Source organism: Condylura cristata, unplaced genomic scaffold, assembly GCF_000260355.1.
Source record: "Condylura cristata isolate star-nosed mole 26May11 unplaced genomic scaffold, ConCri1.0 scaffold00018, whole genome shotgun sequence".
NCBI lineage: Eukaryota > Metazoa > Chordata > Mammalia > Eulipotyphla > Talpidae > Condylura > Condylura cristata.
Window position 1 is genome coordinate 40,942,253 of NW_004567119.1, and position 9,888 is coordinate 40,952,140.

General features: G+C 61.8%; 1 protein-coding gene across 1 annotated transcript; it reads left to right on the forward strand.

Moving 5' to 3' along the window:
- The first annotated feature begins 1,179 nt into the window (after positions 1–1,179).
- On the forward strand, positions 1,180–9,551 carry CDK18 (cyclin-dependent kinase 18). Its single transcript, XM_004685551.2, has 15 exons — positions 1,180–1,312; positions 1,427–1,566; positions 2,142–2,267; positions 2,815–2,871; positions 3,567–3,681; positions 3,871–3,965; positions 4,186–4,248; positions 4,817–4,940; positions 5,040–5,160; positions 5,775–5,872; positions 6,058–6,163; positions 6,273–6,315; positions 7,232–7,322; positions 7,590–7,667; positions 8,280–9,551. The coding sequence occupies exons 1-15, from the start codon at positions 1,180–1,182 to the stop codon at positions 8,312–8,314; spliced, it is 1,425 nt and encodes a 474-aa protein (XP_004685608.1). The 3' UTR covers positions 8,315–9,551.
- Positions 9,552–9,888: the final 337 nt, after the last annotated feature.

Consider the following 9,888-nt stretch of genomic DNA (forward strand, 5'->3'; position numbering starts at 1 on the left):
ACCAGCTCTACTGCCGTCTGGGAAGGGGACCCTGGGGAGGCCCCCTGGCAGCTGAGGGAGAGGCAGGCCAGGCCTCTGAGGGGACCCCCCTCCATGGTCTCACACCCCCTGACCCCACTTTGGGCAGGACAGAGAAGCAAGGAGCAACATCTTTAGGAAGAAGCAGCCGCACCAGCCCGTGGGGGGCCAGTGGGGAACCCCTCATTCAGAGGGCAGAAGGGCTGAGGGTGGCGGGGGAAATCCCTTTTGGGTGGGGAGGGGGTGCTGGGGCAGAGCAGCTTCCCTCTCCCCATGGTGTTCTCTGCGGGGGACACGTGCTTCTGGGGCTCCAGTGTAGGAGACGCCCCCTCCCCAATACCTCAGGGCCTCTATTTCTGCCAAACTTCTTTCCTTGAGATCTTCACCTGCTTCTCACCTGCCTACCAGAGAAGTGGGTGGGGCCTGCGCAGATACACACTTTCTCCCCTCACCCCTCCTTTTCCTTTCTCCTGGGGACCCGAGTGCGTGTGTTGGACACAACAGTGTCGCAGGAATGCAAGCCAGCTTGGCGTCGCTTGTGGGCTCAGCCAGTGCGGCTTCCTGGCTGGTGATGCATTTACACGCATGTAGGCCAAGAGCTCTGGCCCGGGACCACCTGCACTTGCGCCTCCCTGTCCAGAACTCTCCAGACCTCTGGCAGTCAAAAGATGCTATCTAGGGCTTCCCTGGTGGCCTCGGAGTTAGTCTCAAGCTATCACCCCTGCAGCACGAGTTCGATCCCCGGCCAGGGACGTGGCCCACAGGGCGCAGCGGACCTCTCCTGACCCGCCCGCCGCTCCCCTCACAGTGTGTTTCAGTGGATCGGCCTGTTCTGAATCCTCTCATCCCCCACACCTCGGGCCTACACCCCAGTTCTTCTATGCCAAAAGAAAAAAGGTGCCAGCTGCCACTGGGGCATCAGGTTGCCATCTGTACATTGACCCCACGGAGGTGAATAATACCAGTACTGGGGGAATGAGAGACACCAGGAGGAAGAGGGGTCAACTCCCCACCGGGCAGCTGGGACTTCAGTGAAGACTGCGGAGACCAAGGCCAGGTTCACCTTCGACACCTTTGGCATCCGCCCGCTCCCGGCTCTGTCCTCACTGCTCTTCCCCTTCCTGTCTCAGCTCCCGGCTGGCTGCCTGCCCGCGGCCCACCATGACCATGAATAAGATGAAGAACAACTTCAAGCGCCGCTTCTCCCTGTCCGTGCCACGCACGGAGACCATCGAGGAGTCACTGACGGAGTTCTCAGAGCAGTTCAGCCAGCTCCACAGCCTGCACAATGAGGGTGAGAGTTCCCGCCCCCCCCCCAGCCTCGGGGTGGGGTATGCAGGTGGGACGGGACACCCCCTCCCGTCCCGGCCAGAGGGGCAGGAGGGGAGCTGACACCTGTCTCTCTCAGCCCTGCAGCTCGGTCCTCTGGGCAGAGACCCCCAACCACAGTGCGGCACCCCCTCCCCCACGGACGGCGGGGAGGACCCCAGGCCACCGTCCCCCGGCCCGCAGTACCGGCGGCAGAACCAGCGCCGCTTCTCCATGGAGGTGAGGGCGCAGCCCTGCCCTGTGCCCACACGGGGCGCGTCCTCACGTCCTCAGGTGTGCCAGGAGGGGGGTGCCCGGAGCCAGACTCCCTGGGTTCCTGTCCCAGCTCTGCCACTGATTAGCTATGACCTTGAGCGGGTGCCTCAGCCCCGGTGACCAATGTCCTTGTCTTAAAATGGTCACCATGAGATTAAGCAAGTTAAGAGATCCAGGTGCTTAAGTGTGTGTTGTGCGAGGCTGGGCCGTTTGGCTGGGTTTCCTGTGACCCATATGCATGTGGCCAGGTATAGGAACACATGACTGGGAGTCCCAGAGCCCGTGAGGGCGCCTTGCCTGGGTGGCGACACTCCTGGGCGTTCACGTGTGTCTCTGGATAGATGTTTTTAAGCAGTTCTGAGTCTGAGGTCACAGCCCGGGTTGGCCTTGCTGTGGCCCTGAGTCTGGCCCCGGGGACTCACACGGCAACTCAGAACTGCTTCTTGGGGAAAACGGCCCAGGGTGAGAGGCCAGGGCGCCACATCCCTGGTTACCCTGGAACAAACTCCAGTGTCCCTTTCTTATGCTGGCCACGGTAGGACATCAGCAAGAGGCTGTCCCTGCCCATGGACATTCGCCTGCCCCAGGAGTTCCTGCAGAAGTTACAGCTGGAGAGTCCAGATGTGCCCAGGCCTCTCAGCCGCATGTCCCGCCGTGCCTCTCTGGTGAGTCCCAAGAGAGTCAGAGGTCACCAGAGGCCGGACACCCACTCCCAAGCTCGGACACATCTGTCCTGGCTTTGCCTGTCTGCGTCAAGGCCTCAGCCACTGCCACGGAGGTTTGGCGCCGCCTGCTGGCCATAGTGTGTCCCTGTAGCTCGTTCTCTTTGGTCAACACCCATTGCCTAGCTAGGTGGTCTCCTGGGCATTGTTTCCCAGTCCCAGCGACATACCAGATTTACTTGGGGGTATCTGCTGCAACACAGACCTGGGGGTCCCACTTCAAATACCTGCCGCAACAGGCGCGGCGGGGGAGCCAGGAACCTGTACCAAAGGCTAAGCTACCCCTGAGCTGGAAGAAGTGGGCAGAGGAGAGAGGCTGTGGGCTGTGGGCCCTGCACTCGGTACTCAGAGCTCAGGGAGAAGCAGAACATCTCCCCTGGGGAAGTCTCACCCCTTCCTCCCCAACGCTGGAGGGTGGTACTGATGAGGGGAGGTCTGTGTATGTGGCCGCTGGGGTATGAGGCTCACAAGACACTGTCTCTCCTCTCAGTCCGACATTGGCTTTGGGAAACTGGAAACCTACGTGAAACTGGACAAACTGGGGGAGGTAAGTGCTGAGCTTGGTCTGGGGCAACCGGCCTGATGTTAGGGTTAGGCCGAGGGACAGGTCTGCCTGCCGCCCTCCCACCTCTCCCACCTCCCCCACCCCTGCCCCCGGCTCTCTGTCTCTGCTCCACAGGGTCTGGCCTGGCCTCGGGTGGGTGCTGGGGTGGCCCAGCTTCCGGGGGTGAGGACAGTAGCCAGGGACACTGGCTGTGGGTCTGAGCAGAGTCCAGTCTTTTCCCTGCAAGCACCTGCCCAACCTTGGGGGAGTTACCTGCTCACTGCTCTCTGTGTTTTAGTGTCTCCCGTTAAATGGAGACAGATGTTCCCCCACAGGGGGTTGTGAGCGCCCCAGCCGCTGGCCGCACATGGATAATGCTGGCACAGTCAGCACTGGGGAGAGTTGGCTCTATCTGTCATCAGCGCACTGGGCTGTGTGGCCGAGGCCAGGAGCAGGCAAGGCTGCAACATAGGAGGGAACCCCAGGGGTGTCAACAGGGGCGACAGCAGTGCAGAAGGAGCAGATCCCAGAGGGGGTGGGCTTTGGAGGAGAGTTTTGTGAAGAAAGGGGAGAGCCAGGGCGCTGCATGCAGCCCTCCGGGGAGTGCTCCCTCCGGGGAGTGCTCCCTCCGGGGAGTGCTCCCTCTGGGGAGTGCTCCCTCCAAGCAGTGCTCTCGAGGGTCTGGGCTCTGTTCCCAGGGCACCTATGCCACGGTCTTCAAGGGGCGCAGCAAACTGACAGAGAACTTGGTGGCCCTGAAGGAGATCCGGCTGGAGCACGAGGAAGGGGCCCCCTGTACTGCCATTCGCGAGGGTATGACTGCCCGGCACAGCGCCCGGCCCGCCTTCCTGGGGCTCTTTGGAAGGAGGCTCCGTGGAGCCGAGCCCTGGCAGGAGCTTGGAGGCCGAGCTGCCTTGCCAGAGTGGGGCCTCCTGGGCTGCCCCCCGAAGGGAGGGCCGGGGCTGGTGACACCCCAGGGACCCAGCAGGCCTGTCTCCACAGTGTCCCTGCTGAAGAACCTGAAGCATGCCAACATCGTGACCCTGCACGACCTCATCCACACGGAGCGGTCCCTCACCCTGGTCTTCGAGTACCTGGTGCGCTGGGCATGGCGGGCATCTGCTCTCCCTGCAGAGGGCAGCAGGGGTGGTGTGGGGGCTGCCCAGGCTGATGCTAGACTCAGCTTCTCAGGTGCTCCCTTGCAGGTGTGGGCCTGGGGCTTACAGGCCCCTTGGAGCCAGGGCCTGCTCACCCCCTGGGGTGGCTTCTGGCCCTGGGGCAAGACAGGGCGGGGCTGAGCCAGGCTCTGTGTCCCAGGACAGTGACCTGAAGCAGTATCTGGACCACTGTGGAAACCTCATGAGCATGCACAACGTGAAGGTGAGGACTCCGTGGCAGGTACCCCACCCTCGGGCCCCCAGCACACACCTGGGAACCACTCAGACCCGGCTGCTGAAGTGGCTCAGACATCAGAGGTCAGAGGTCCCTGGCTGGCCACCCAGGGAGCACCTTCCCCAGCACAGCCGTAGCCCTGCAGGCCCTACTGCCCTGCTGTGGATGCAAACTGTGAGCATCAGGTTCAAACTGTGAGCATCTGTCAAGTGGGAGTGTGAATTACTCCCCAGAGAAGGGTTGCTCCCTGGAAGCTGGGAGGACAAGTGACTCTGGTGTTTGTCAAAGAATCAAAGCCACAGCCTCACATAGGTGGGCTTACCGGTGCCTCAGTCTGGGCCGGAGAACAGTCTGACTTCCTGCCCCTCTGCACCCCTGGCGGACGGGCTCCCCGGGATGGGTGGCTGCAGCCAGGCGGGAGCACTAGCTGGCTCTCCAGGTACCTCGCCCCTGCCAGCTCCTGCCTCATCCCCTTCCTGCCATGGGGCAGGGGCATAGCGTCCCTCAGAGGGCACAGGCTCCCTCCTGCTTACCCTGCGCTTCCCCTTCCCCCTAGATTTTCATGTTCCAGCTGCTCCGAGGTCTTGCCTACTGCCATCGTCGTAAAATCCTGCACCGGGATCTGAAACCCCAGAACCTGCTCATCAATGAGAGGGGGGAGCTGAAGTTGGCTGACTTTGGTGAGGGCTGGAGCCCCCTGGCTGCTGGTTGGGGGCGGGGTGCTGGCTGTCTCCCCAGGACCCATCTGGGAGGGGTTTCAGTGACATGTCTGTTCTTAGGATTGGCCCGTGCCAAGTCAGTGCCCACGAAGACCTACTCCAATGAGGTGGTGACCCTGTGGTACAGGCCCCCTGACGTGCTGCTGGGGTCCACAGAGTACTCCACCCCTATCGACATGTGGTGAGTGACAGGGCACCCAGGGGAGCAGGAGGGACCTGGCCACAACCCAGAATTCCTTCTGCTGCTGAGGGGCTCTGTAAAGAACTCTCTGCCCTCCCATGACTAAAATCCACTTGGCATCCCGCCCAGCCGGATGTCAAAGGATGAAGTCTCAAGTACACAGAGGTTACCGGCTCCAAGAACTGCAAGACTGTGCTGAAATATCCCCCCCATAGTACTTAGGAGGCTGGCAGGGGCACAGAAGGGCCCACACAGTGACTATGATAAATCTTCTCCAAGCATCAGCTCTGTATTTTTTGGAAGGGACATGCTCTGTTGCTGTTAAATGAACAAACTTCGGATTCGGTGTAGGATGCAAAACGAGCTTTTTCCATGACAGCAATGATGTCCTATGCCAGGGGCTCCCGGGGAGATACACTTGTGGGCTTCTCTCTTCCGTGCGGACACACTTGGGAAAAGTTTGCGTCCACACTTGGGTCACAGGCAGCAGACCCACCTTGCGGAGGGAAAGGGGAGAGGCCAGGGCCTCCTGAAGCCTCCACTCCCCGTTCCTGCTCCGCGGAGGAGGCCGGCCAGGGGGCCCAGCCTGATGCCGCCTCCCACCCGCTCTGCAGGGGCGTGGGCTGCATCCACTACGAGATGGCCACTGGGAGGCCCCTCTTCCCCGGCTCCACGGTCAAGGAGGAGCTGCACCTTATCTTCCGACTCCTCGGTCAGTCTCACCACCAGGGGGAGCCAGAGCTCCGTCCAGTCCCGGCGCACGGAGGATTGGGGCGAGCCTGGGAGCTTAACGGGAGGGGTTGGGGGAACCCGTGTGCCCCCTTCTCCTGTCGCCCCTCTGTGTCCCCCTTGGCCCGGCCCCTCACCCTGTCCTCCCTATCCCCTCTGTCTCTCCAGGGACCCCCACGGAAGAGACTTGGCCCGGGGTGACAGCCCTGTCGGAGTTCCGAGCCTACAACTTCCCCCGGTATCTCCCGCAGCCGCTCATCAGCCAAGCTCCCAGGTAGCCACCTCCTGTCTGCTTGTGGGCCCCACTGTCCCTCCTGGAGGTGGACGCATGCCCTGCTCCCTGCACCCCAAGCTAGGCCTGTGTCAGCTTCTTCTTCCTGCAGGTTGGACCCTGATGGCATCAACCTCCTGAGCAGCCTCCTCCTGGTGAGTGCCCCTGGCCCCCCAGGGCAGGTTCCACACACCCCCACCCCGCCCCTGCACGTCTCCCTCACTCCACACCCACCCGCGTAAGCGTGACCCTGTGTCTGCTCTGGGCTCTCCACTCAGGGCCCTCCAGGGGTGGTTTCCACACAGACCTCTGAACTCCAGCCGGTTCAGCCCCACTTACTGGCTGTGTGGCCTCAGGCGGGTTACAGAACTTCTCTGTGCCACAGTTCCCTCAACTGCAAGGTGGCATTAATAACCTGTATTTTTTTTTTTAAAGATTTATTTATTTGTACATACAGAACTGGGGTACAGGCCAGAGGCTCAGGGGCAGTGAGAGGCTTCACCAGAGACAGAGTGGGGAGCAGAACAGGCAGATCAATGAAGTACACTGCTGAGGGGAGCAGCAGGGTGGGTCAGGAGAGGTCTGTCGCTCCATGTGGTCACCTCTGGGGCAGGCGGGAATCGAACTCATGCGGAAGTGGCTTTAGCTTCTCAGTGTAGTGCTTTAACCCGCTGCGCTACCAGGCAGGGCCCAATAACCTATATTTTATACAGTGAGCAAGGATGGTTGTGGTCATGGGGCACACTGGGTGTGGTGCTTGTCTTGGATAAGCTCACGTAAAGGTCGTTTACTGCGTCTGAACGTCACTATTATCCACTGTATGGCGGTGATTGCTTTAGCGTCTGTCTCTCTGTCCCAGGAGCGGCTCACGCTCAGAAGCCCTGCTCTGGGAGCCTCAGCCCGGACCTCAGCTCTTGGGTTGAACTAGAAGTGGGGGTTGACAGCGGACCCCAGGGGCTTTCTCTGTTTCATCTGCTTCACTTAGTCCCCTCCCCTCTTGGTGATCTAACTTAGCGTGGGTGAGGGGTCCCCCAGCCCCTAGCCAGCCCAAGCCCTCCTGGTGCCTTTCAGTACGAATCCAAGAGCCGTGTGTCAGCAGAGGCGGCCCTGAGCCATCCGTACTTCCGGTCCCTGGGAGAGCGTGTGCACCAGCTTGAAGACAGTGAGTATCTGGGGAGGTGGGGAGGGAAGGCGGGGCCCCCTCAGAACTGAGGAAAGCTGGTGAGGGTAGAAAAGCTGGAGCCCAAGACTCCCCTCCATGGGTTGCCTATAACTAAGGGCCAAACTCCAAGGCCTAAAGTCCACTTAGACGCACGTGGCCTTCCTAACTGCAGGCGGTCACCAGCAAGGCAGTGGTCCCTGCCCCTCAAACTGGGTGGGTGTGGGGGTTTGTCCCAGCTCTCCCCAGCTCTCTCCTCTTTCACCCCAGCTGCCTCCGTCTTCTCCCTGAAGGAGATTCAACTTCAGAAGGATCCAGGCTACCGGGGCCTGGCCTTTCAGCAACCAGGTAGGGACTTGTATTCCCCCGCTCCACTCCTTACTAGGCCGGGACAGGTGGCTCCTCCCTCCCATGGAGGGGGCAGACTTAGGGCCCAGCAGCCCCCCCCCCCCCCCCGTGATGGGTGGTCAGCCCAGGCTCCCTGACATTGGTCTGCCTTTGTGGGGCCCCTGGGGAGCAGGGAAGGCTTGGTTTCCCTATCTCCTACCCAGGTTTCCTCCCTCTGGTGCCTGCTGCCTCCTGCCCCTCCCCAGACAGATCTCCGCATCTGAAGCAGCCCTGGTGAGGGGCACAGGCTTCTTTATGAAAGCTGAGCTCCCACTCCTCCACCCAGAGCAACACACCTGTCTTACAACAGCAGGTCCCGGAAATGACAGCGCTTCCCAGGCCTTATCTCATTTCATCCTCAAAACATGCCTTGGTGACAGGTGCCCACAATTTCAGTTTGTGGAACTGAGGCTCCGAGACCCTAAGTCACAACTTCATGAGGCTTTTAAGTAGGGGAGACTGCACTGCTCCCCAGCCCACGCTTGCTGGGCCAGTGAGAGAGATTAGAGTGGGTGTGGGCACCTTGGGCCCAGCCTGCTGCCCGCAGCCCCGCCTCTTACCCTCCTTCTCCAGGACGAGGGAAGAACCGGAGACAGAGCATCTTCTGAGCCAGGCCCACCCAGCTGTGAGCCCAGGGACACACTTGTGGGTAGAATGGGACCTGTGTGTCCTCAGAGGACTGAGGAGCGGGGCTAACGGCTGCCCAGAAGACCTCTTGCAGCCCTGCTGGTCACGGCTGTTTCCTCTGCCTGCTTCCTGCTTGCCTCCCCTGTGGCCTGGCCCTGGATACCTACCCCTCGCCAACTGGCCCAGGGGTTGGGAGGAGCTGCTCCTCCAGGGGAAGGTGCGGGGCAGGAGGGGCCTTGGACCCTCGCCCACCCTGCAGAGTTCGGGCGCCCTGGTGGGCTCCGCACGGACAGGAGAACCTGGTGCCAGGCAGAGTGCTATGCCAGGACAGGTGCCGCCGGGCCTCCCTGGGGCCTGCTCACCCGCTTGGCAGAGCCCTTCGGGCCCCTTAGAGCCCACACGTCCCAGACCTTCTTCCCCTCAGAGCAGGAACCTGGTACATCTGGGACCCTGAAATCCTGGGTGCCAATGTGTATGCCAGGGTCCACCCCCACCTCAGAGGTGCCTGTCGCTGGAGCAACAGAGAGGAGGAGCTCAGCCCCCTTATCAAGCGCAGCCGGTCTGGCTCCCTCCTCACCAGGTGCCCTGTATCAGCCGGATGCCTGCTGGGCCCGGAGAGGCTGGCACACCTGCCTTCGGCCCCTCCCCAGCCTAGATAGGATTGCCTTAAGTCAGCAGGTGGAAGAGCGGCCCTGCCCTCTGAGAGCTCCTACCTGCCCCTCCCGCTGCTCTTGTTCATCCCGCTGAGCACCAATAAGCTGCCCCTGGGCAGCACCCAGACGGTTGGGGCACTCAGATGCAGTGCCAGGCTGGCTTGCGCTCCTTGGAGACGGCCCCCGGGGTTCTGGTCCTTGCTCCACCCCATTCCTGCTCCGGCCCCCCCCCACCCCAGAGCGGGGTCAGGGGAGAGGGTGTCAAGGCCAGAAGGTGGGACAGGACGGCAGCTTCTATCCTGAGAGCCCACCCCGGGCGCAGGCTAGATGCAGGGCCGCAGGTACCCTCGCCCAGCACCCCACTCAGCACCTCTGTTGTGTTCCCAAAGTGCCACTGCGGCTGCACCTTGAATGACAAAGGCCAAGGCGGGGCCAGACCTGCCCAGCCCAGTCCCCTCAGCCCCGAGGGTCCCAGCCTCCCGCCAACCTCCTCACCTCCCCCACTGTACTGTGAAAGTCCTGTGACTCAGCACAAAGACAGATAATATATTTAATTCATGTTGTACAGACAGGAGCGCCTGCTTCTCGCGCAGAAAGCTGGTTCTCACAGACGCCAAAGGTGGAGGGCCCCGCGGGTCTGATTGTGGGAGCGGGAGCGCTGCAGATATAAGTGGTGTGAGCTGAGCCTGGGCTGGGGTGTGGGTGCGCTCCCCCTTCCTGCTGTGTTGTGGGCGCCAATGCCGCAGCCGCTATGTCATGGCCGGAAGTCAGTGCCGGGTGATAGAGAGGATGGGGGGAGGCCTGTGCCTGGTGCCTGCCTCTCAGCCTTCACCAAGTCCATGCCAGAGGGGTGGGGCCAGGGAGGCCGAGACGAAGTCGTGGGGAGGGGCTGGGAGGGACCC

What these genes read in the sequence shown, in the direction of transcription:
- CDK18 (XM_004685551.2), top strand. Translation starts at nt 1,180, where the DNA reads ATGACCATGAATAAGATGAAGAACAACTTCAAGCGCCGCTTCTCCCTG. An exon ending in AGCGCCGCTTCTCCATGGAG is followed by an intron (nt 1,567 to 2,141) that starts GTGAGGGCGCAG and finishes TGGCCACGGTAG; the next exon opens with GACATCAGCAAGAGGCTGTC. An exon ending in AACTGGACAAACTGGGGGAG is followed by an intron (nt 2,872 to 3,566) that starts GTAAGTGCTGAG and finishes CTCTGTTCCCAG; the next exon opens with GGCACCTATGCCACGGTCTT.